We start from the raw sequence: 27,247 nt of genomic DNA on the forward strand, positions 1-27,247 counted from the left end.
TTAACTGAAAAGATACATCTTTGAACTATGCAAGCAGTGACAGCTTGAAGGAAGCACTAAAACTGTCCTACAGAAGATGGAGCTTTCTTCTGTCACATGCCATGGGTCATGCTTGCCATGGTAGGTAACTGATGTGCTTTGTGTCACATGGTTGAGAAATGCCACTATGTGGTATTTCTACCATGAGAGGCTGGGAATATTTCAGTCAGTATGTGACAATCTTTGTGGGCTGGTGCTGTCCAAAACCATTTCTGATCCCAGCTGCATTGCCCCAACAGTCTTTTAGCAATGTGCTATTTTGCTTTCAATAACTAAAATCTAAAAATAACTAAAAATAAGTGTGTGTATGTATGTGTCTGTATGTATTCACAACAAACCAAGATACATGAAAAAGTACATGCTCTGGTCATTAAAAAACCAGTCAGATATCATGGAAGACTATAAAAAATCAAAGGCCCCTCAGAGCCTTGTGGACATCAGACTTCCGTCCTAACTTTCATCACAGAATCCATCTAGAACCTAGTGAGGATGCTGCATAAAATTTGTAATTATGGAAATGCATATTTAAATTCAGTTTGAATTGAAAAACATTGATATTTGTTTATGGATTCTGCCAGTGTATCTCTCAAGCTGTTTTATGGCGCTGCTTTTCATTAATTATATCTTGACAGAAGAAATTCTCGCCTTTTTTTTCAGACTGAAGAACAAACGAGCCTCTCTGAAGAGCAGCTTAAGACCCTTCTGGAAGAATGTATGCAGTCTCAGAGAACAATAAGTAACGTTACCATGCCACAGTCTCAGGAATCTCTTTCTTTTGGATTAAGTCCCCCTTGTTACACAAGTCAAGACTCCACTCTTCACTCCACATCTAGTCTTTCCAAAATGTTAGTTGAAGACCATATTGTAGGGATGTTAATGGCTCAGGAAGAGGCTGGACTCGAAGACAAAAGCTTATGTGTTAATGCAGAGAGCAAAATCCCTGGCTACTATATCAGCAAAGCATTGGCTGGTAGTCACTTATCAAAGGATTCACTGGCCCAAACAGAGGAACCTGATGACCTAGAAGTTTTACAGAAGATGGAAGATAAGAGTATTACTGAAGGTTACTTTATGTCAAGAGCACTCAACACAAAAAGATTGAAGAAACCCTCTTTCTTGGGTGAACCATTATATTGCATCAGCATGAACAATGAGCCATCCACAGAGGCTGACATTCTCAGCATACCACTGCAAACCAAAGGAGGTGAGACTCTTAACAACCCTTTAGAATAGGCTTTTGATGAAATTGAAAAAACCTAAGCAGGTTCTCACCAAAGGTATGCACCAATACACACTGATTATTATGGTGGGGCGAGAATGTTCTTTTAGAAAACATAAAACTGCCAAAAATAATACACACAAAATAACAGAATGTTTATTAAAATTCTTACCCTGAAATAATTGACTAGGAGTTTTATGAAATGTATCACTGATGTTGATTAATTCTGTCAACTGGAAAACAGTGTTGAAAATACATATGGATTATCTTTTTGGTAGTAGAAAGTCATGTTCACTGTTCTGTGGAGAGCAAATATTCTCCCAGTAGCTGGTACAAAAATTCACACGAAAATCCAAGTGTTTCATGGGAGTTTTTAATAAGGTAAACTCTGCAGTATAGAAACAAACATAGCTATATTAAAGATAATAAACTGCTTTTAGGGAGTTCAAATTTACACACATAAGATACCAAGATTAATAATACTGAACAATTTCTATAAATTACTTTTAGTTTGATAAAAGAAAAAATAGACTTTAACCAGCAAAAAATTAAATTTCTCTCTGTCTGGTATGATAAAAAGATTGTGGAAATGTCTCTTGTTTTTCTTTTCTTTACTTACATATAATTACATAGTGATATTGTAATCTAAATCTATATTTAGATTTTTAGCCTAGTTCTCTTCCTGGAAAGCCAACTGTTCAAATAAGCCAGATCTTAGGCAGGTAAACCTTTCATTTTTTTACGTAAAAGTTGTGACAGTATGAAGTTTGTGATTACAGTCTAATCTTACTAGAAATCAATACATTTTGCTATGCTTGTCAAGATTGATCTTTGTTATACTGGAAATCTGTTCTGGATTTAGAGAAACTGTTTTCTTCACATACATTAGTAATTTAGATGAAGATTCTAATATTCCTCTGCTATGTTATAATTTTGTAATTACGATCACAACACTTTCTTTGATTGTATTTAATCTTTCTACAGTGAAGGGAATGTTAATATTTTTTCAAAGCGATTCCACCTGTCAGAAAGCAGGAAGTCATGTCACTGCTGTTTTTACACTGCCAGACAAAGTGTATATCCATACTTACCTGAACTATTTGTCCCTTAGGAGATTTAGGCCATAGCTTCTACTTGAAGAAAATAGAAATAGTACATGTAGAAAAGGTTGGGTGGTTTTGGTGCTTTTTTTTCTCAGTAGGTTACTTATCAGCTACCTTTACAGGCTGGTTTTGCTCTTCATGTAGATGAGGGCATCAGAAGAGCAGAGCAAGGGTAGAGAGTGCTCTGCCCAGAGGAGAGCAGGGTGGCAGTGGTGGTCATGGGGAACACCACAGAGAACCACCTCTGCCAGGGGCTACTTGATCTCATGCAGGAGTAACATGATTGCATACTACATGACCAGGCTTCTTTGGCAACCAACAGCGAGAAAAACTCAGTAACTTGCTGCCTTCACTTGAGTTAAAGTTCTCCTTTAGTCCGAACAGATGTAGCGTGATCAGAGCCATGTGTGACTCAGCCCCAACTACCACCTCCCATTGTGAGTGTGTTTTAAGATGGAATGTGTTAAATTGAGGAAAACACCATGCACTGTGACCACTGGGTAGTGAAGTGAGCTGGTAACTGTAGATATAGTCACTGTGAGGTAGTTTTATTGCACAAGAGAGGAAGGAGATTTTCACTATTAAGTAAATTTCCATATGGGACATCTCATTGTAGAAGTCTGTAAGGTAAATGTGTTAACATTTATCACATAATAATTTAAATATCTCTGAGTCAAAATCATATGTGTCAGAGTAATGTAATGGGGTAATTAGATTATCTCTTTGCAGGAGTGACTGAGTAATATTTAATCATGTAGAACTCAAATCTGTATGTTTAATAAGCATCTTGATTTTATGATCTTTTTGCTTATGAATTCGTTTTTTGAGGGGGGAAGTATTCTGAATTTTCAGTCCCTGATTTTTTTTTTTTTCGTTTTTTACTAAGAAGCTAATTAATTTGTTTTCTACAAAGGTGACTCAGTTCTGTCTGAAGCAATTAGTCCTGGACATACGCCAAATGGTGTGTTATTTATCAAATTTGTAAACTTGCTTAACGTATTCTGTAGATAATTTGCTTGTTAGTTCAGACACGATTAAATGTGCTAATTGTATTGAGAAATGGAGATCCCAGTGCAATCCAGTTTAAGGCAAATACGTCTTCAGATGAAGGTATGAGAAGTGCCAGGTATTGTTTTCATTTTTAAGAGATATTCACATACTTGAGTTTTGTTATGGTCTTAATTCTAAAGGACATTTAAACACGTCTGCATTATCTTCTGTAAGTAGTTTGATTTTCTTGCCCACTTAGATATGGTTTAAGTTTTGTGTAGTGCTGGTTAAGCAAATAAAATTGTGTGAAACTGGTTTAGCACAATTTCAGTTTTGCATTCCTTATGGTACTGTAGTCTGTGATATAGATTTACTGTAATACATTAAATTCTATATATTCTAAGAAAAGCATAATTATTAACATAATGCATATACATATAGATATATGAATATATATATATATGAAGGAAACTCTCATGTGCCTTCAAAGATAAGTAATGCCTGTTTCTTGAAAGAAGCACTAATCTATATCTAGCTCTTATATATGTAGATATAGATGTTGTTTCCTGAGGTTAACAGACTCCAGACTTACCCACATGCAGACACGAAAAGGCTGTTATTTCTCATAGTTGTATGAGCCAATAAAGAATTATTTCCAGCTCTATTTTGGGGGCTATATTAAGTTGTAAGTAGAAGTTGTATCACAAACCCTTGTTACGTTTTCCTCTTGCCAGTAATGTTGCGTTTACGGCAGTTCAGCACCTTTTTCTTTTCTTTTTTTCAGATCATATGAACATTGAAATTTGAGGGGAGAGCAGCTATATGCTTTTCTGCACAACTGTTTTTCTGAAAGTGTAGCTAAACCTCAATCAGTGATACTACACTGATACAGTACCATATCAAGCAACCTGAAGGGAAAAAATTACCATAATTGAAAATGTTCCATGAGCTGCTTTTTTCTTTAGAGATAATTATTCATGTCATCTTATATTGTTGCAGATTTCAAAATAAACTATTGCATTTCATTAAATTTCCTGGGGGTGTTCTGCCTAATAAAGAAATGTACACAGATATTATGTAGCTGTGTGTCTGATAAGACATGCATGTCATTCTTTGTGAAAAAATAATGCAAAAAACCAACCAAACTTGAATTGTTTAGTATGTACTGATGGGGCTTTATTAGAGAGGGTGTGAAATAATTTTCTTTGCACACACACAGAGTCTAGTTTTTGCATAAAGTTAGCTAAAACATGTCTTCTGTTATCTCACTACAGTTTGCTGGAGCTTGTAGCCTGTCTGACTCAGAGTCCTGACTCAATGAAACATCCAAATACCCAGTTTTTTGCCCCAGGGCTGTCTGTTGGCTGGACCCCTGGTTTGGTTGAAGGCTCGACTTGCACAAGTCCTCTGCTGGATCAGAACATCAGCACTAGTCTGCTCAGGTCTGCCTGATTCTTGTCTGGGAAAAGGGTAACCACACAGCAAACATTCATATCTTCTAGTTAAGAAATGTAATTAAATGAGGAAGGATGGCAGCCCCTGGTGAAGGCTTGGTGAGAGTAAAGGTGGAGGCATTCAGAAGTTTGCCCCAGCAGCAGCTACTGGATTGTGTAACCTTATAGTAATGGGGGGGAGGGGGAGGGTAATGCAGCTGGTTTGGGTTTGAGATAATAGTAACAATTCATTACAGGTTTTTGATTGTCTAGTCTTTAACTAGTATTTTTTCCTGACTTTCGCCTTATTTACTCAGCTGATGGTCAGTTTTCCATTTCATGTGCTGCAATGTCAGAATAAGAAGACATTATTAAAAAAACATGGGGTTTTTTTAAAGTTTTTTTAAGTGGGGATAGATACTCTAGCAAAGGAGATTCAGCAGATTTATCCCATGGACAAGCTCTCCTGTGACTTGAACAAAAAGGACAAATTATTTCTCAGATCCTATACCTACAGTCATTTAAAATTCATCAAGAAGAGATGTATGGATAGAATATTAACTATACATGGGCTGTTACTGCATAGGGTTTACTTGATCTAATATGAACACTTAAATTAATGCACATATTGGCCCAGATTTTAGTCTAATTTACAGAGTTGCCTGTAGAAGTGGTTGCACACTCCTGGTAAAGTTGTAATTGTGTGGATATAAAAGAGATCAGAATAGAATCTACTTGCTTTGAGTTAAAAACCTGAATGGGACATTATATTTCAAATAAGCTATTGATATTTCTTTTTTTTTACTTTCTGATATTTTTACTTGTTCTTCAACAGCAGTAACAAACCTTTTGATAGTGGATGTTCTGCATAGGATTGCTTAAAGCACATTTCAAGGAACTTTTCAAATCTCACCTAGATATGTTTCTCATCTTAAAAATATTAAACCGGTGTCATAATTTTGCTATTTTAAACATAATTAAAGCAATACTGGCAAGTGTTTTCAAGAGTATTTTCTGTGCCTGTATGATATTCGTTTAGGACTGTCTGCTGGCTGTAATCTTGCCACAGTCCAGTTATTTTCACATGGAGGTTGTGTTTTATAGAGATCTTCTCAAAAGCAGTGTTCCAAGTGCTTGGGCAGTTTTTAAAGTAACCTAAATTGTGCTTAAAGATTATATGTATAATATCTAGAGAACATTAAGAAAAATACTATATAATTCTTATTTTCTTGGTTTATTTTCTTATCTTGAAACTCGCAGCTATAGAAAATCTTTTCCTAGCACCCTCAAGGAAGGGTTGCTGTTGCTAACAAAGACTTACAACATTCCTGAAGCCATACATCTTTTTATTCACATCTGGCATTTCAGGGAGAAGCAGGTAAGTTTGAATGGCTATTGACTTGAAGGGTATATTCCAACAGGAGGTCTGTAACTTAACTTTTAGCCTTGGGAAGTGCTAAGGACCCTGCACCAGTTGTAGTCACTGCAAGCCACAGGGACACAGCGCTCATGGCTTGCTATTCCAGAGGTTTGTTGGGTCAGTACCCAAAGCTCAGAAAGTGTAAAAAATTAGTGGCCTAATATTTATCTGTGCTTAGCTTCTACTGTATTATATTAAACAACAGGTTGTTTGGGAATATTTTATTTCTTGCTTGATGTTGCAGGTGAAATATCAATTCAAGCCTTCCTTTCTTTTTGTATTTTCAGTATTAGTAAAGCTGTAGGAAATAAATTATTTGGAAAAATAAAGTACTGGTAAAAGGTGGACAATAACAGAGATATTATATAAAATATAGTGACAAGGTCATTTGCTGAAACATCACCAATACCAGTGTAAAAAGAGAGTTGAGCCCAGGAGGATTCATGGGTTTTTCTTTGTTTTTCCAGTGACTCTGTGTTGTGACCTGCAATAACCCCTCCATTGGGGCCCGCCACTTGAATTCCAGCTGCACTGGAATGTGGCAGCTTCTCCTCAGGGAGTGATGCAGCAGTGATGATTAAGATATTTAAATGAATTTTCTTTTGCAGCCTAACTTGGGATTTGGAAACAGGTTTTCTGAAATAACATACCTTCATTCAGCATAAGTTGTATTTGTCAAAAGCTTCTTTACTGTCCTTTCTAGCTCCTTTAATCCAAAACATAGCAGAGCACAGGAGACTGATTTTTAAAGTTATCCTTCTGACTTTTGGGCTTTGAAATGTTTGAGGGACAAGAAGTTTCACGTGTGCATGTAAATTTATGCTGTTTGTTCTCCTTACCTTTTTTCACACAATTGTTTTTCAGCACAGATAGATGCCTTGTTCCAAAAATTTAATATTGGTGAAAGCAACATAGCCATGAAGAAAAATTTCTGGTGTGCTTGCATCTAATTGCTGAGCAGTATGTGACCAAACCATTCTGTCTTTGTCACTGAGACCCCTCAGTGATAAACATACAGTGCTGGTGTTCGTGGTGGCCAGTGCTCAGCTGTTGATACTGGTTTTCTCCAGTGGGTATATTTTGATTCCACCATGGTTTGCCCGTTTAAATGACAAACTGCATATTGTTTTCTTCTGAAAGTGGAAAATTAAGGTGATTCAATCATTTTCATAAACATTATGTGTGTGTATATATATATATGAATTATGTGTATCAATTGAATATGTAATATAGAAAATATAGAACTTGAGGGGGATATTTTAAAGGACTACAGCATTGATTTCAGTATAATGTAATAGTGTGAGAAGTTCACTCCAGCTTTACTGTTACTGTGCAGACTTAGAGTGGTCGAGGGACTTTAATTTCAAAGAGAAGTGACAAACTAAATATCCTGATTTTAAAAAAATGTTAAGTTTCTTGAACCTAGATGACAATAAAATGAGTGAAATCATTCTTGTATGTTCAGAATTCAAGTTTAAATTAAAGTAGTTCTACCAAGGGGTGAAAAAACTTTCAGTTTCATCATTAAAAAAAAAAATAGGAAAATACCCCACAAAAATTCTCAGCCTAATGCCTTTTTCCAAGAGAGACGTGGGCTGGTATCTGCTTAGTGGATCTGTAGTGCATGCTTTCCTTCTCACTTCTCGAGCAGAACTCCTGCAGAGCCAGTGCGCATGCTGAGCACAGAGTGAAAACAGGCTGTGCAAAAATCATCTGCTGCATAGATCAGAGAGGAAAGGGCTGCTTAAACATGTCATCAGAGTAACAACAACTAGTCTAGAAATGTGAAAAGGTATGCCAGTAAATTCATGTGCTGGAAAGGGTGCCTTTTTACCTCCATGTCAGGGACGGATAAGTGAGAGACAGTTGTTTGCAGCACAATTTCTGTGATTTCAGTAACTACAAGAATTATTATATTTTATTAAACCCCCTACTTGCTAGATAAAATTTCAGCAAATGATATGAGAATGCACCTTTTTGTTATGCTTCTTAAAAAGGCTTTCTAAGCACAGCTCTGAAAAAGATCCCCCCTCTCTTGCTTTTTACATGCAAAATTTGCCAGAGTTTACACTTCCAAGAGTGTTTCCTCCCCCACTTATGAAGAGCGAGCCTTACCTCTGGCAATCTCACAGTGTGAAGGATAGACACAGAAGACAAGGTGGTTTGGCAGACCCTCAGGAAGCTGACAAGTAAGGAGGGTTTATGAAAGCAAGGAAAAATAATAACTGATTTTTTCTTCAATTTAATTTAATTTTCAACAGATGCTCTTATTGAGAAATAATTGCTCCTTTATATGTAGTGAGATTTAAAGGTCAGAAAAACTGTTTCCTTTTCAAATAGAATAGAGGTGCTTGAATACTACTAATGCCATAACCTACATTTATCCAATTATACGTTTCATTGAGGGATTGGCTAGAATCCAAATGCAGTAGTTAGAATAAAAGGCTCCCTGTCATTTATGTCTATGTGAAATAGTTCACTGCTTGCAGCTGAATCTGCAATACCTTATCTCTTATGCTTAAAAAAAAAAAAATCCAGTAAACTAGAATATTCTGGAGCATGTAGTAACTTGTGGAGTGCTAAAGTGCATGAACAATTTCGCTTTATAGGCAAGTATTCTGTATTTAGAACTTTTTTCCCTTAAAAATCTGCTGTTTTCTTGTGGAAATACTGATCTGTGCCATTGTTTTCTTATTGTTTGCTTTGTGTATTTGGTATGCATAGTTTTGGTGGGAAGGGCATTGCCAGAGGCATTCTACCCTAATTTTACAATAACACTAAAATGGTCTCTCCATATGTGTTTTGTGAGCAGAGTCATCAAGGGAGATGGACCCAGAGTCTAAGCAGCCCTCAGTTTAGCCCTGTATGTTTTGCCTAGGCTAGCAGTTCTTGACTTTGAAAGCAGTTGAAAAATGAAAGACAAATGGTGTCTGGGCTTCCTGGGATTTGTTTAAATTTGAAAATCCAAGTTTCTCTATGATACTTCTCTAATTTTATGGATTTCCTGTGGAAGATTTTATCTTTAAGACTTCTGGTTGCCAAACACTTTTTTAAATGAATTCTCTTCCTCTTGTCATTACTCTGCTTCATGCAGATAAATATCTGTATAACTTTATGCACCTGTGTTTTCTCTTTTGAAAAGATGAGAAATAAGAACTAGAACTCGCCTTGTGGATACTTTAAGATGCTTACTTCTGCAATCTCAACAATCTTTCCAAAATTAATTTATTGAAAATCTACTAATTATTGTGGACTTCCCTGCAAAAATCATGCCAATATCAGTAAAAAATGCACTGTTGTCATTAAGATGCAGATCTTTCTACACTTATCTCAGTCTTTATCTCCATAGCTTATGAATACCTACAGGTTAAACTACTACACCTGTTGAATATAGGTTTGATGCAGATGACCACTTTAACTTAAGGTGCTGCATTAGCATGGGCTCTGAGAAGAGCGTGTTGTGGAAGAAAAACATAGTGTTCTCTACAGTAGCATGAAATTAAAATATTACTTATGCAAAAATAGTTGGCCCATACCAAGTAACACTAGAAGTGGCATGCATTGGTTGGTACACCTACGTGTTCCACCGATGAGCCTTCGGGGAGTTGGGAACAGCCAATTTCCCATAGGCTTCTCTGCCCTGTGTAGTGTGGCCATCTTCCATGTCCTTGCTGTTTAGTTGTTCTTAAGTAGTTGTTTCTTTGGACAAGGGCTAACTTACCTCGACTATAACTCCTTCTTGTGTCCTACTGTATGCACACCCACCAAGCAAAAAGAGGGGGGACTTAGTTAAGCTATGAGTTAACACAAAGCATATGGCTTGCCTTTTTTGTTCTAATGGCAAGAAAAGCTACATAAATGCATGTGATAAGTTAGCATGAAAGTTTGGCATGGCTCAGACAAGATCACTGGAATGGGCTGCCAAGGCTATCTTCCCCAGCAGCAGCAGCAGTTCTCTGTTTCAAACTTTCGGTTAAACTTACATGTATCCATGTATAGATATGTTCAGATACAGATACATGTTCAGAAAACTGCTTGGCTTAAAGGTTATATCCTTTTTCCTGCAAGTAAATGAAGAGATTTCTCCAGTTTAGAACTGTCCTTGTTTTTTGTAGTTCTCAGTCTTCTCAGTGTCCTTGGGAGGCCTGAAGAGAGTTAGAGACCAAAAGTGCAGGACATATGATATTGCAGGCCCAGATAAGATCAGATGGGTTACACTGACAGTGCACTCCCACTATCCCCTCTCATTGCAGAGAAGTCAAGCAGACAGGCTTGTAACTGATGAGGGCAGAAATTCCTGGCCCCTTTTAACAGGCCAGGAGTTCTTTCTTTGCTCTCCTTGCTCTCAGGGAAAAAATTAAATATACAGGACTGCCCTCAAAAGTGTAATGACTTTGAGCAGGACTCTTCATCCTCAGAAAAAGGAGATGTAAAGAGTAATTTTCTGTAACTGCAGGACCCCCTAACTACACTTCTCAGGTAGGTATCTAGCATCTGCCTTTGCTAAGGGGTACACAGGACAAGCTGCTGCTGCAAGTAAATATCAAGGAACCAGTCTTAACTGTTCTTCATTTTAGCAGCAGGTTCTAGAAGTTGATTGAGTGCTGTGGCATGAGCTCTTTGATCATACTAGCAGTTTCAGTCTGGAGAGTCTAATGCACCTTCCCCTGCAAAGAGCCAATATGCTGCCTCTTTTCATGTGAAAGGGCTGGCCTGGCTGGGGATGATTGCAGTCTCTCAAAAACTGTTTTGCCTTGTGGCTGCATCAAGGGCAGCACAGCTTAGGAGTCTTCGTGTGAAGCCTTCAGAACCAAATGCGCCAGCTGCCTGTGCTGTGTAACTGCGGCAGTGCCTTCAGGCAGACCAGCTGTTAATGTAGGGTAACAGCTCAGGTGCACCCCCTCAGTGTAGTTGTAATGTAAAAAGTACAGAGAAAATCTTGCATTGAAGCCAAATTTGACACAAATAACACATCAGTGATCCAGAGATGTATTACAAAACATTAATAAAACCAGAGCACAAAGGTATAAATATAAATGTCCTTGGTGGTTTATTGTTCTTTGTATGTAAGAAGCTTTATTGTACAACTTACAAAACTTTAGAATGGAAAAATGGTTAAAAATGTTTACAAAAAAAGCATGGTCTTAGAAAATTATGCTAGCAAAAACATCGGGAGGAGGGAAGCAAAAAAATCTTCAGTGTGCAAACTTTTTATAAAAATAGAAATACTAACTCTACAGGTAGCATTTCATGATAAATTATTTAAATAGCCTATCTACACAATTATGTGATTAACTATTACAATGGCAATGAGAAAAATAATTTATAAAAATATAAGCAATGGTATACAAGATGACAGGAAAAAATATAATACAACATTAGAAATTGTATTTGACTTTTTTTTTTCCAATGCCATTTCCTTACTGGGAATACATTTTCTGCAAAGAAATTTTGACTATGTACAGCATTAACTTTTTAGTACTACAGTAGCTTTAAAGTTTGTTAGAGATTTGAACTCTGCTTACTCCAAAGGTTTTTCTCAGTCACACAACAATGAGGTAATATTTGTACGTAAAACTTTCACCATGTTCATTTCTTTTCGTTTTTTGAAAAGACAAGGCAATATTATAGGTATAAGGATGCTGCCCCTTCTGTTGGGGAAAACAGTCTTTTAATGTACATCGAGGCCTCTCCCTCTTTTGCAAGGAGCTCCTGAAATTGTCTAGTCTGTAATGAATTCCTTCTTTAGTAGCTGCACATCACTAGTTACAACACTCAGTGTGCAGTGGCCCAAAGAGCCCGTTAAATGGTTATTGAGGGCTGTCCTTGTGCCTCTCGCTGCAATCTCCTCAGGGCAGCTATCTTGGCTCTGGGTTAGGCCCACTGACCAGTGGTAAAGCATCACAGACATTTCCCAGCACTAGAGAACACTAAGATGGTGAATGGCATTCCCTCACCTCTAGTGCAATGGATGGGACAGAAACTGCTACCATCTAAAGAGACTTGAATTTTAGCACTGCAGAACAGTTGCCTGCCAGGCTACCAAGTGCCTTGCACAAAGAAAGGAAAAGCCAACATTGAGCTCAGACTGAGAAAAACAAGCATCCCATTGTCCACACCCTCACTTTTCCTTGCGCCTCAAAGCCTTTATGGGAAAACTGCTCTTTGTAACAAATACATCACCACTACCTGCTCCAGACAAGATTTTTTTTCTCAACTAAACCCTCTCTAGTTTCAGTATAGAACAGAGATAATAAATAATCTGTATTTACAATCTTACAGTCATGAAGACTTGTAACAATGATTAGGTGGATAGTCTTGACGCATTTCTTGTTTTAATCAATAATCCCTCAGTCCTTATAACATCAAGAATAGGCAAAAATAAATATTTTACAATTTTATCTACAGGCCCCTTTTCCTCCCCTCTAAAGAAGCGAGGGGTTTAAAACATCTATGGCATGTAGAAAAGGAATGTTTTCATTACATTATTTTTGTGCCTCTTTAACCATAAAAAGTGAAGCATGTGCTGGTCTCCTGAAGGACCAGCTGAGATGGTGGTGCTTTCTGGCACCATAGCTGAAAGAACACATTTAAAGATAAGCAAGACCTGCATCTAAATCAGGAAAAAACAGAATCTAATTGTAAATCCCAGTTCTCCCAAAGCTGGTGTGATCCAGTGTACCAGTTTTTATCCTCTTTCCCGCCTCCCATGACAGAAATCAGTTTTAGGATATCTGTTTTGTCCTGTGTACAGCAGCTGATCTGGCTTACCACAAACAGAGTAAGGCTATGTTTTCATCTGAAAGGTATGACATAGAAAACAATAATTTCTCCAAGTTAAATGGATGTAAACCAAAGTAGCACAGCCTTCCTTAAAAAAAATTCTCTACCCCATTAAGAAAAAAGAAAGACCTAGAGTTCCCCCTCCCACCCAAACCCCTTTTCCCCACACAAGGTCTTCAGTTTAAGTAGTCCACAGCACATCCAAAGATGTTCTTTTTACAAAATGCTACTCCATGGGACCTCCAGTTAGAGAGGCAGTGACACTGCACTGTGATAAACAGCAAACAAATATCTTTCCTACTGAAAGAAGAGTGCTTGTTCAGTGACAACAATTCTCATTTGCAAGACATGTTTGTTTCCTTCCACTTCAGCAGAGGTCAGATACCAAGTATGTTCTCACTTTCATTCTCTCAAAAGCATTCTCTTGAGGCAGGTCATGTGTTTTGAGTCCACACTTACGCAGAAAGAAGAAAGGAAGGAATAATATAATGGTCCCAGGATTTGTAAGGCTAAATGTTTCAGAAGGTGCAATTACCAGCAATTTTAAATTGTCTCTGAATCCAACAACCTTGTGATTATGGATCTGTGAAAAAAGAAAAGATATATTTAAATATTTCTGTGTATTATGCATGATTATGTCCAAGTCATTAATGCCTAGGGACATTTGTAAAGAAAACTGAAAGTGTACTTTCATTTAGGTACTTCCTTAAGCTAGACTTCAGAATCTAATCTATGTAACCATTACATAACGAAGTCACAATTTCAGAAGACTAGGACAGCTGGAACTACTTGTACACGCTTACCTCCACTGAACTTCAAGACTGCAATATATGGACAACCTTCTACTTTGCTTACTTTTAAGCAAATCAGTTTTTTACTTACTAAAGTCAGTATTTTGCATTTCTGCCTTAGATTTTGTCAGATGTTTTCATTCATTCTAGTCAGCACTTTAAAGGAGATTCAAGATGTATTTAATTTCTGGAACTCAATGGATTCCTGATACTTTGAAATAACACAATAGAAATATACTTAGATTTTATACATTTAAATTTTTGACTGTGAAGAATTTATTGAGAAGGTGTCCTGTTTCTGCCTGCAGAACTTGTTTGAGACTGAACCATGAAAGATCACAGCCAAACTTTCCCTCTTGGCTCTTACATCTGGAGCTTTCTTGAACCAATTCACTTACATAGGATCTCTTAAATGCAATGTCATCCTTACCTCTGCATTCATATTTAAGGTCTGAGAAGAACACCATTTCTTGAGAGAAGACAAATAATCCTAGCCGACCACCAGCATAGGTTTTATCATAGATTGGTCCTGAGTCTGCCATGATTTTCTTCCCTTCATACATTACAACCCTACAAGAGACAACAGCTCAGCCATCTTTGACAAGGTCCTATGAGGTTAATCTTCACAGACATCCATTTTCCTTGTGACATTTACTTCAGATAGAAGGATGATGCTCACCTGATGTAGCCAGTCTTTGGTCTATGGCTAAGTCGCCATCTGTATGCAGTGAAGTCTTTCCAGCCTATGTGACGAGGATCATGCCACAAAGTTCTCACCTACAACAGAATATTTTTTTATTAACCAAAGGCCAGAGATAACACAGCAGTTATTTTGACGTGAAGGTGCCTTACTTTTAAAGGCTGCAAGTAAGTAATTAGGCTCTGTAATAGGATCTTTTGAAATCAACTGCATTTAAATTTACTTTTAAAAATGTAAATCGGAAGCTACAGCACAGTTACAGAAACAATTGATTCACTACTGCTGGAAAGCCTGTCTGCAGCAAGCAATCCTGTTAATTGTTTACAGTATTTTGCATGATTAGGAAAAATTACAGTTATTGGTCTTTGCCAAGAAGCCTACATGATCAGCATGTGTGAGCCCCCTCTAAGTGTCAAAGTTGCTGGAAGAACAGCCTGCCTTACTCAGAAGAGTATGTTATTACACTGGAGTACTCATGTTATCATGTTAAGAGTACTTCAGCATGTAGTAAGCACTCTTCTGTGTGGCCACTCTTACCTGGCCAGGAGTGTTTCCTGTGTGCCACAGAGCATTACGAAGGTGTTCTCCTGGACCAGTGGTGGAATTCACAACTTTGATGGAGAGACCTGAATATCCTTGAGCTTTGGTTGGTGTGGAGTCCCAGTAAGACTGGGTGATCTGCTTCCACATGACAACATAGAAACGACTGCTAGATTGGTAGCCAAATACAAAGCCAGCATAATCATCATCCCTTTCTGTATTGATAAAGAAGGTACCACTGAAGTCCACGGCATTGAATTCATCAAAACCTATGGGGAGATTAAAGGATAAAGTTTTAGGTGCTACATTTTTGCAATTCTTAAAAAACTCCTTAATATTTTCTCAGGTTCTCTTCCTCTTCCCCACCCCAACTAAAAAAAACAACCAAGCAACCCCCTGCCCCTCCCTCCCAACAAACAAAAAACTCAAACAACCCCAAACAACAGTGCCTATTAAATTTTTCCCCTTACCGACTGCAAGGCCAGGGTCACAGTTGACTGTCTGAACCAGTTCTTTACCCTGGTGACGAACAACCCAGTTTGGATCATTTTGGGATGTTCCCTTGGGATCCAGGGGAATCATCTGAAATCTTCGGAAATCAGTCTCACTAATTTCCACATTTTCAGGGCAGATATCATCAATGTCTGGCACACTGTCTTGGTCAAAATCATCTTTGCAAGCATCTCCACGTCCATCACCTGTAGAATAAAAAGTAATTTTACCATTATGTCACCACCATTGTTTGCTTCTGAGCCTTACAGCTTGAGAGTTGAAGTCTGAATTGCAGATCTCTGACTGCCCAGGTACTTGGCAGACACATGACAGAAGCCACAACAGCTACTGTATAAATGCCCCTTCACTCCAGCCTGATAGTGACTTAGGAGAAAGTTGGATATGTGGTCATTTTTACATCAGTCTTTACCCTGAGAAGCACTGTAACAACATTCAGTTTTTTTCTGGTAAAGACATTCGGGTTTTTTGTTACTTAGTTTTGTCCAACATTAAATAGTATGAAAAAAAATTAGCATAAAACTATTGGAAGATACTCTTAAAATGTTATTATGATACTGGCTATCTTACCATCAGAATCAGCTTGATCTGGGTTGGCAACCAATCTGCAGTTATCTTTGTCATCAGGGATACCATCATTGTCATCATCATGGTCACAGGCATCACCTTTTCCATCCTTATCATGGTCAGCTTGATTGGCATTGGGCACATAGGGGCAGTTATCGAGGTTATTTTGATGGCCATCTTCATCTATGTCCTGGTTGTTGTCACATTGATCACCTATGCGATCAGAATCACTGTCTTCCTATCAGAGGAGAAAAATATAACATTTTAAAAAGCCACCCAAAGAAGGCTAAGATAGGAGTCTCTGAAATAGGAGTCTTAATATGTAGAATTAATTGGGATTTCTGCTTGCTTTATCAAGAGCTAAGATGGATATAGTGAGTGGTTTAACACACACTTAAAACTGCCTGTGCTAACTGGTTTTATGCTACTTTAGTCTTGTTGTGGTTTCAGTTTGAATCCACAGCATCAGAAAGCAGTGTGATCATCAGCTATCTTGTGCCTTTGCCACATGCCTCTTCTGTCACTAATCTACCATATTGGAAACAGGGTACTTTATGTCCTACCTTCCCTGGCAGCAAGGGGGTTTCAAGGGCCAAATCAGGGTTGGACTACTCTGTACCTATCAGTAGAGACTAACATTAAAACAGTCTACCAACTCTTGGTGTTACAGCTTCTACACCACAGCATAACTTTCTCTATCATAAAAGCCTCTAATGCTCTTCATGCCCCTTGATTCATCAGTCAAGACAATGGTTCCCATAGTGGTCACAGACTGCATTAACTAACTAGGGCACTTGCTGATCACAGATTTTAGCCAGTCATTTGCTTAATCAGCTGCTGAACTAAGACAAACAATCCCATCATCCCTGAGACTGCCTCATGTTGAGTCTGGTAGTCTTGTTAACACAGGTGGATGACCCTGGTGCAGACACAAGGCATACCATACACTGTTGGATTAGCTACTAACTCTGGTACTTGAAATCTAGTATCTCCACTTCTAGAACTTGATTGGGATAGTGTTTGGAAAGCCATTAGTCTTATATTAAGATTTCAAAGTCATAAGAGAAAGATCTTCCTGAAAGGAGCTGCCTCAAAGAATCTTCAGGTGATTCCCTCCCTCAAGTGGGGAAATAGTAAAGCAAGTGACAATGACTAAGAAATTTTGTATTATCTGTTTAAACCCTTCAAGTAACACTGCTTTTAGGCTACATGGCCACACTACACTACACTACATTCCACTGATTTGCAACAGCTTTTCTAACCCTTCAAACATTCCAGATATGTCCCTGAAGCTATTAAACTTACAGTCTTTTAACTGACAGGATGTCACAGGCTTTATCTACTTCTGCCTTTGATTTTTGAATCAGTAAGTTGTCCAAGAGTCTGGATCCCCCTAGATTTTTATGCAGATGAATTTTAGAAGTGTCAGAATATGCCTTTTTCTTAGGGAAAAGCAACTTGTGCTGCCTTCCACTTACTGGAAGTAGAAGTTATCTTCTGAAATGCAGTTGGCTTCAGGCTTAGGGACAAAGTTTAAAGAATGACTTTGTGTTGTTCCACTACCCAGATTTTACACAATATTCCCAAAGTATTTAATATTCTCAGTGTGAGGATCACCACAACTGACAAACCTAAGAAATGTTTAGGAAACAAGTAGTCTCACAGATCTTCACTACAGCTACTTTTCAGAAAATACCTACCAGCTGTTCAAACTCTGAGAGCATGTTATTGGATAAAGGCACCATTTGGGAAAGTAGTAAGAATGATTTGTGACAAGTCAAATTTCAGGTGTAACTTGTTCAAATATTTTCTACAACACACAACATACTACATTTTTTAGCCCACCAGTCCTCTACTTACACAATTCAAATCCCTTACCTGGTCAGGGTTGTGTTCCAGTGGACAGTTATCACACTGATCTCCAACACCATCCAAGTCTGTATCCCTCTGGTCTACATTGTAGACATATTGGCAGTTGTCCCTTTCATTAAGCACCCCTGTAAAAGTTCATGAATGGAAGTCAGACATCTAAATTCTGCAAAGGACTGGATAAAGCCACCACACACTTCTTGATACATTTTTTAAAGCATTTTGAGCAGAATTTAAAAGCCTTGAATGATGACTCATCAACACACTCTGCCACACACTTCTGCTCCTACTGCCTTGTGAGAGTGGAGCTAGAGCTGAACTGTGGCAAAGTGTATATATTCCAAAGGGAATTTCCATTAGCCCTAACTGTTCCTTCAGTAACCTTCACGTCCTGAAACCACCACAAGAGAACTTCTGTGTGTTCAGGGATGAAATTTTGGTACGAAATCAGAGTTACATTGGATTAATGGCTGATTAGAAGACCATATAAAGGAATGATTAGAGGCCACCTACCATCTCCATCAATATCTATTGCACATGCATCTCCTTCTCCATTGTTGTCAGTGTCAGTTTGATCAGGGTTGTGATTGTAGGGACAGTTGTCGCAGCGGTCACCAACATCATCCCTGTCGTAGTCATACTGCTGTGGGTTGTAGATGAATGGACAGTTGTCCTGCAAAAGCAAGAAAAGTCAAGTTTTAAAAAGAGTCAAATTAAAGCTCTAACAAGATTCTGCTTGTGCTTGTACTGCTATATGAAAGAAGAAATGAAAGGTGGGGAAATAGTTAAAACTCAAATGCTACTATCTCAAAACACCCTGTTGCTGGCATGAGTGTATGAAAGGCTGATTGAAAAAGGAAAACTCACTTCCCAAGTTTAAACAGCTGCAGAAGGTTTGTCTGCATAGTTATGCATATCTAAGGTTTCCAGGATAGCTGTCAGTGCCAGCAATTTCCTATGGTCCTCTTTTAAGATTAAGGTTAGAAGCTAGACCCCAGCTTTAGGAAGGGGAATGGGAAAGCCACATACTCAAAGGCTAATCTTTTCTGTTTTCTTACCCGGTCATCAGGAATGCCATCATCATCATCATCATTGTCACAGGCATCACCAATCCCATCCTTATCATAGTCTTCCTGCCCTGAGTTAGGCAGATTAGGGCAGTTATCCTAGAAAGGAGGAAGTACACAGAGGTGTTCAGTTCTGGTATGATTACAATATGGATTTGAGCAGGTAAAATCTAATCATTAGGCAAAATCATAACACCTCAACCAGGCAGGAGTTGCCTTACTGTAATTCTCTCCATTTAATCTAGTGATTACAGTAATAAGTCTTAGAAAGCCACAGTTAAATAATTTTTAAAATAAAGGCTGGTTTGCTTTTGAGAATCTTACCCTGCTTTGCTTCCCCTGGAGACAGCTATCTGTCAGAGCAAAGCTGATACAGGTATGGCCTAAACTAGAATCTTCCCAGAACATCTACAGTGATCTGGCTTAATTTTTTCCCATATCACAGGAATATATAAAGCAATACAGCAACAGCAAGATCCTCCTAGGAATGCCTTGACAAGAGTATCCCTAAACCTCCTCTATCTCTAGAAGGTTATTTGCAGAGAGAATATTTTAATAGCTTAGGCTGTTATAATGGTAGATGGTAAAAGAGGATAAACTTACTTTTTTACAGTGGTAAGTGGCATTGGCAACACAAACCAGGTTCTCATTTGGCCATCCATCTAAGTCAGTGTCTTCTCCACAGATTATACCATTGCCAGCATAGCCTGGTTTACATTCACAGCGATACATGGGGTCACTGAAGTGGCCAAGGTAATTGCATTTGGCATTCTTGTTGCAATCATGTGTTCCATCTGTGCATGGGTTACGTGGCTTGCAGACCTAGAAGACCACACAGAAATTAAACCCACTGAAAACATTTTTTTATCCCTCACTTTTTCCCCAGAGATTCAAAAAATCCTAATCAATCAGGAAAAAAAGAAGCTTCATACATGGCTTTCTTCCAGTCCTCAACTCCAGTACCAGTCTTTGCACTAATTATTTTTCTTGTTCAAACCTTCTATATTATCAAATGGAACCAAGCACTAAGATATCGCTGAGGCACATACTGTTGTATCATTAGTGAATACTGATTTACTCCTAAAATTATGTGTAAACTCTGAATCCTCCATGGCTGATATTTAAAACTCATTTTGATCTCCAAAAGAAATTGGTTAATGCTTCTTCTCACAGAAGATGGTGTTTTATTAAATGCTCCAAGTCCTTTTTGCCTAAAACACATAGGTGTTTTCTGTTTTTTAGAAACTTTGTGAGATTTCGTAACCCAGGACAATTCTCAAATTGACAATACCTGTTTGTTACTCATGGCATCCTCAACACTGCGGCCAAAGGGCTGTGTTCCAGTGAAACGTGGTGGACAAGGCAGACAGTTGTACCCAGGTTCAGTATTCTCACACCTGTGCACTCCATTGAAGACAAAGCAGGCATCAGGAACCTCTTTGCACTGAAAGAAGTGTTTGAGATAAAGGAGAACAACAGTTAGCATTATAAAACAGTGATTCCATTCTCCCTTCCTGTTTTCTTTCATTCCCTTTCAAGGAGCAAACTATAGTCTTCTTACCTCATCAATATCTTGGCAGTGAATACCATCACCATGGTAGCCAGCAGGACAGGCACCGCACTTCCAGGAACCATCAGGGGCGCTGGTACATGTAGCCCCCGCAAAGCAGGGATTAGACAGACACCCATCTGTGAAACAAGTGAGAAAGTGTTACGATAAAGGATGCTTACCATTCTGCTACAGTACTGTATTTGGCTGATATCATGGTTTAAAATTCTAGCCCTTGAGGTTTACGGACTTTACATTGGTATTTTCAAGATTGTCAACAACCTTCAGATGTTTATGGGAAAATGGATGCTCACCAATCGGACAGTCCTGTTTGTTGCAGACCTGAGTCCCTCTAGCTTCACCTACGCAAGTCTTCCCACCATACTGAGGCTCGGGATTATTGCAGAGACGGCTACGTTTCTGAAGTCCTCCTCCACATGTCACTGTGCAAGCATCCCATGGAGACCATGGTCCCCAATTGCCATTAACTAAAGGGAGAAGAAGTTGGAAGACATGTATAGCTTTAAATTCAGTGCTACAACAAGTTTCTACCTGACTAAGGACTATTACTTTTGTAGTGAGAGCACCTGGGGCATTGTTCTGACATAAATCACAGAATTAATGGACTCGATTAAAGAGGCATAAAGAAGAGGCATAAAAATAGTTTCATCTGAAACTAACTTGTGAGGTTTTACGTAGCCCACCTCTAAGTTTAAAGAGAGAATACTACTAGAACAAGTTTATTTAGTAACTACTCCGGAAGTTCACCATTATTTACCAACTACTAGTTACCACCACGACACACTTACTTGGGCAAGGATCTTTCTGACAGGCTTTGTTTTCTCTTGCTTCACCCTCACAAGGTTTGCCATTCAGCTGTGGTACTGGAGAGTTGCAGAGACGAATTCTAGTGATGATGCCCGTGCCACAAGTGACAGAACATGATGACCATGGGGACCAGTGACTCCAGCCACCATCCTGTTTAACTACAAGAGAGATTTCTGTTATTCATAGTTTCTGAAGACTTCAGCTGTACAGCACCTAGGACATAGCCAGTACCAGGACTGTACCAAAGACTCCATGTGTAATGGATAGCCTCCTCACTGTCACAGATCAAGTTTTGCAACTAGAGAGATTTCATACTTAAACTGGCATCAAATTTTGTCCTGGGAGCAGTGCCCAAACATGCCTGTTTACTGCATTAACTCTCTGCTCCTCTCTACCTGATTAATACAAGTCCTTAAAAAGCTAGAAGCCATGGATCCATGCCAGTGACAGAGCTACATGGTAATCTTTGCTTTCAACATTTAGCCAATAAATGCAGCCTCTGTTTTACTACCAGCATGACCAGATTAAGTACTTACATCTCTTATCACACTCTTGAAGGTGGCAAGTCCGAGTCTGTACAGAGGAGCCTTCACAGCGGTTATTGAGACTGTCACAGGAACGCCCTCTCTGCTGAATCCCGTTACCACAGGTCACAGAACATGAGGTCCACTCAGACCAAGGAGACCATCCATCATCTGCATAGTCGCTAGCTGCAGAGGGATACAGTTCTGAATAAGACTCCAGGTACATGCTTTTCCATAGCTTTTCTCCCACCCCTCTCTCAGCGAAAAGGACACAACTGTCCTCAGAGGCCACATGCATCTTCCTTTCTTGTATGAGATAATAAAGGCCATGAACTCAAACACGTCAGTATATTGCATATTGTAGAAAATATTTGAACATGTATCATGTAAGTGATTAGCCTCAAAGAGGCATCAGATTAACCTTACTTCAGTAGTGCAAGGTTTCCCTTGGATATCCAGTTCTGGTATATTGCAGAGCAGCATGTGTCTAGTTAGATGTGGCCAACTGCTATAGAACTGTGAAAATATTCAGTACTTACGCCAGCACCGAGGGCAGCACTCGCCATCAGGCACGGTGGCATTGGAACAAGGCATGAGAGGACAGGACACTTTCCGGCATATGGTGGCAGAGTTCTATAAAGAGTTGTGAGAATTACAGTTACCAAGTGGAATATAAACAATATCTGGAGTCTGGGTAAATAATAGAGACCTTTTCTGCAGAACTTTAAGATTCAATAGCATATCTAAAGCAGAGACCCTTGTATTTAGAGCGAATACAACCCAAGGGGTAGTCACAGGTATTTTCAGTCAAACTTCATCTTGTTTCCATTCTCACCCATTACTTTTTAGTCAAAAGCAGAAATATTTTGGTTCTGGTGAAGTTTTATCAAGGGTAGCTAGCAGATGCTGGCTAGAGTAAATGACTATTATGTGATACTCAAAGTATAAGGTCAGATTTCAAAGAAATGAAACAATGAGAAGTCAACTTTCTTTTCAGTTAATATGGATTTAAGATGATTATATGGTAAAGATAAAATGAGTTTAGTGGACTCTGCTCAAGAGCCATGAAATCTACAACTTATACTTAGAGGTTTTTGATCTGTAAGCCAAACAGGCAGGGTAAGAACACCCACCTCCAATCTCAATAAGATCTAAAGGGCAGTCTGTAGTTTTGCTTCTTGAAGGTAGCAGCTTGGTCAGAAGAATGCTCTCATGATTACTATTTTAATCTCACCAAGCAAATTACTAGATTAAGGCAATTACAGCTAACATTGAGTAAGAAGGATGATAGGAACGAGGCGAATGCAGAAGTCAAAGTATCATTTGCTGAGTACAAGACAAAAGATGTAGAGAGCTAAAGAAGCAGATGCAGAATTTGAGTTGCCTTGTATTGCACATACAGAAATACTCAGCTTTTAGTTTCTAGAGAGTGGCATGCTTAGAGTTAACCCACTCTTTGGTAGATTGGTACCGCAAAATGCTTTTGCTAAAGTATACTTAAATGGAACAAGCAAATAGTTTAAAGAAACCCTGAAACTGTATGTTTTGTGTATATTTACAACAGGCAGCAGAAGTGAAACACAAAACATAAGTATCTTGCCAGGTGATCCAGGGATTTAAACAGCTAAACTGAAATCCGAAAGGGATTGCTGTTCCATATAATCTGTAAAAGCTAACAGGACACACCTACAAGCATCTCCTAGGGAAAGAAGAACACCACAAGTTTAAGAGCCTCTACCGAGTACCAGAATGTCTTCTCCTACTAGGTCAGCAGGAGGTTCAGTGAGGACAGAAGGTCGATCTAGCAAAGCTGATAGTACTATATGTTTGTTCTATTGATGCTGAGTTTTAGTTTACTGATGGACTTATGTAAAGAATACAGGCATTCCCCAAATTAAGGAACTACAAGTGTTAATAGGTATATCACAGTGATGTTTCGTATAATTTTCTAGAATACAGCTGTTGAGACAAGGTATGGAAGCTGCCCACATACCAGAGATCTAGTAGAATGAAATAAACTGAGTAACTCTATGGCTTCTCTAGTATGCCCAGTTCTGTGTATGATTCAATCTAACAAACAATGCTGTTTAGAAATATCTGTTAATTCCAACTTATGAATTTATATTCGGGTGATTTGTGAATGTGAGGAACCTTACCTGGCAAGTACATTCAGTGCAGCTGTCAATAGTCCACTCCTCTTTATTTTTGTGCAAGATTCCATTATGAATGCATGCCCCAGGAGTGATCTGGACTACTTTGGCAATGATTTCATTTTCTTCAGTCTTGGGGGTGAGAAGCAAAAATAAGATATTTACAATCTAATACGGAAATACCCTTTTCCACAAAAGTCAAAGTGAATTTATTGCTGTTTACACAAGCTCTCAAAACTCAGGTTATAATTAATTCACTAAGTGCTAGCTAATGAAAGGTACCACGAAGTTATAACCAACACTCACCACTTTGCGAACTCTGTCTTGAAGTGTTGTGACCATGGACCGCAGCCCTTGCAGTTCCACAAACATATTTGTTAGTTCATCACAGGAAAATCCACAGACTGCTTGGATGTCCTTTGTTTTATGGCCAATGTAGTTAGTGCGGATAGCTGGGCTGGAACCATTGATGGGGTTGTCCAAAGTAATGATTGCACTAGTGGCTAAGAGAAATAACCAGACATAAAGTAAATGCATTTTATACCACATGCATTAATCATTCCAGGCTAACACCTGCTAAACAGCTGCCACCCAATTCATTAGGGTGCCTGCAGAAATATAATCTTATTTCTTATGCAATGTGGATTTGCATGTCAGCATACTTCTCACTTCTGTTTCAACTTGTCTTTCTAACGTAATGAGAAATCTTATTTTTAATAGGTCATTGGATGCAGAAGATTGTAAACTTACAGCTGGAGCAGCCTTTGTTCCGCAGGATAGTTTCCAGAGTTGTTCCAAAGACAAACCGCACATTCTGCAGCAGACCCTGTGGACAGAGGAAGAATTACAGCTACTTGCAGCAACTACAACAGAAAGAACCACTTGCATGGAGAGACTGAAGGTCATGTAAGATATTACAGAGTAATTTCATGACAGACAGACGGGAAAGTGAAACACATTGCTCTATTCTCCTTAATAAAAAAAGAGCCCCGCTTCCTAACAGTCTTATTCTTGAGCATAAGGACTTGGCAGCTCTCCAGGCAGGAAGGAAAAAACCCATGGATTTCTGAACCTCATATAAGAAGCTGAGCAATGAAGCTGCAACTACCTGTCTGGAAGCTTCAGTGCCTTCTTACTGCTGCAGAAAGTACCATCCCTGAAAATCTAATGCTTTACCCTTCAAACTCCATTACTAAAGTTTAGTAGATTTAGAGGTCTTTGTCGCTCTTTAGGCTTGTTGAGTAGCTAATGCACCTTCAAAGCAGATGACTGACAATTCTAGGCAAAAACATAAGTGAAAGTCTTACCTGGAAGTTGTCATTGACTCCCCCTTTGGCAATACGGAGCCTGGCACTGCTGGCCAGGTCCCTAGTGAAGATGTTCTGGATGGGGATGTCCAGTTCAGCATTCTCCATTTTCTCACACCCCACATAGAGCTGAGCTCGGTCCTCCTGCACAAACAGGGTGATATTCTTCCAGTGTCCTGTAGCTAGCAAGACATCCTCTACTGACACTAACTGCTGCTTGCCATCACCAGAAAGGCTCAGGTCCAGGGAGCCTGCCTTGCCATTTGACACTAGACTGAAGACATGACCAGAGCCATCTTTCTGTTCCACGGAGAGCAGTGTGCCTCTGCTTTTCTTGGCTTGCCGAAGAGTGGCCAGGAGAATGAAGCCCTTCTCAGCATGGACGGCATCTAATAAGTCTTGGAACTTTGAGTCAGGGACAGCAGGGATGCGACTGGCATCTTCAATGCGGTAAGCAGGGCTGGAGGATTCTGGTCCCTTCACCAGGTACACCCCGGGGGCCCGGCGCCCAGCTCCCTTCCGCATGAAGCCAATGAGTTCAAAGAGATCGAAGACACTGTTATCATCACTCCTGGACTCTGCAGAGAGAGATCAGGACAAGCATCATGAGAAAAGGACAAGAAGAGGCTGAGTAGGTGCTTATCTCCCAGGATTGCTTAACATTTTGGCTCCTGGTGCACATCGTGCGAGGCACAGTGCCTCGCATCAGGGCACAGACAGTAGCTCCGATGGTGCGGCAGTCCCACCAGGAGCTGCTGTGCAGCAGTACATGTGCATTCTTGTACAGGAGCCAGTCGGCACAGGGGTGCCAGGTACCCGCTGACACACAAAGGTAGCAGCCATTCTGGCACCTCATTACACGCTAGCAGCGCAGAAATAGACAGCAAAGCCCAGACTGCAATATTCCTATGCTAGGACATGGCAAAGTGAGTTTGCTTAATCCAACTGAGTGACAGCAGCACAGTACCAGCTTCTCTATGGCACCAAGATGGCAGCCTACTACACCATTCCTTCTTCAGTCAGTTCCTACATCATGTTCCTCCTTTCCTCTGCTCAGTGCAGAGGTAGACAAGCTACACACTCAAGTGCTGGAGACTCTGCACTCCTGTTTCTGAAGGTTACACAAATTCCACACCGGAGAAAAGTTTCCTGTTCCCACCTAGCTGATGCTCAGGTTAAAACGTTTTTGTTCATTGAAAGCTTTGGAGCTCTTTACCACCGAGCACATCTTCATCTGCCTACACAGGCACCAAAGTGTTTTATTTTTGTTCCCCCCCTTCCTTGATTGCCCCGGGTATCAGCACAGAGCTGGTCTTACCTGCAGTGCGCTTGGTCTCTGAGCCGCCGAGCACGAGGAGAAGGAGGCAGAGAGCAGTCGCCGGTCCCATGGCAAAGGTCTGTCTCTGAATCAGTCTGGGGACACATACGAGGAAGGTCACCGCGCTGCCGTCGCACCCACGACCGGCGCCAGCGAGACTCCCGCAGGCAGGGAGGCTGCGCAGCGGGGACGGCGCAGGTGTCCCCGGCCGCCCTCGGACGGGACAGCGAGCGCAGCGGAAGCCGCTTCAGCACTTACCTGCGGGAAGAGCGATCCGGGCGGTCAGCGCCGGCCTCCGGGTACCGGCGACCAATATCCACGGGCGGTCCCGACTGTCCCGGCGCGGAAGGGCGAGCAGCTGGAGGCAGCTGTGGCGGCGCTGCCGGGACACTGCGGGCGCCAGCCGCCGCGCGCGGCTTTAAAGGGATGGCTCGCATTCCTGGGCGCACGGCGGGCCAATCGGCGGCGGCGGGGCAGGAAGCGGGAGGCGGGAGCCGGGTGGCTCCGGGGCCAGGGACAACTTTCCGCAGGGGCCGGGGG

General features: G+C 39.9%; 2 protein-coding genes across 6 annotated transcripts in view; one reads left to right on the forward strand and one right to left on the reverse strand.

Annotated features, from left to right (window-relative positions):
* FSIP1 (fibrous sheath interacting protein 1) overlaps window positions 1-4,381 on the forward strand; it is a 72,682-nt gene extending 68,301 nt beyond the window's left edge. For 2 of the 5 annotated variants that reach the window (XM_042048470.1, XM_042048472.1), the window contains 2 exons: window positions 697-1,243; window positions 1,920-4,381. In XM_042048470.1, the coding sequence (XP_041904404.1) occupies window positions 697-1,243; window positions 1,920-1,927 (555 nt within the window). In that variant the 3' untranslated portion in view covers window positions 1,928-4,381. Of the gene's footprint in view, window positions 1-696 lie in introns of all 5 variants that reach the window. The other 3 variants (XM_042048468.1, XM_042048471.1, XM_042048469.1) reach the window with 2 other exon arrangements.
* A 6,850-nt stretch (window positions 4,382-11,231) lies between these two features.
* On the reverse strand, window positions 11,232-27,159 carry THBS1 (thrombospondin 1). The gene is made up of 22 exons (XM_042048467.1): window positions 26,966-27,159; window positions 26,708-26,802; window positions 25,390-25,967; window positions 24,833-24,908; window positions 24,389-24,585; window positions 24,089-24,214; window positions 22,472-22,565; window positions 21,945-22,118; window positions 21,390-21,566; window positions 20,895-21,068; window positions 20,593-20,720; window positions 20,323-20,475; window positions 19,635-19,853; window positions 19,023-19,130; window positions 18,478-18,637; window positions 17,974-18,092; window positions 16,099-16,333; window positions 15,489-15,716; window positions 15,016-15,287; window positions 14,458-14,555; window positions 14,209-14,348; window positions 11,232-13,570 (listed from the first exon to the last, which is right to left on the reverse strand). Exons 1-22 carry the CDS (start codon window positions 27,142-27,144, stop codon window positions 13,563-13,565), a joined length of 3,738 nt encoding a protein of 1,245 aa, XP_041904401.1. The 5' UTR covers window positions 27,145-27,159; the 3' UTR covers window positions 11,232-13,562.
* Window positions 27,160-27,247: the final 88 nt, after the last annotated feature.

Source organism: Corvus kubaryi, unplaced genomic scaffold (assembly GCF_017639235.1).
Source record: "Corvus kubaryi isolate FWS band 111438036 unplaced genomic scaffold, C.kubaryi_AGA036_p1.0 66, whole genome shotgun sequence".
In the NCBI taxonomy this organism is placed as follows: domain Eukaryota; kingdom Metazoa; phylum Chordata; class Aves; order Passeriformes; family Corvidae; genus Corvus; species Corvus kubaryi.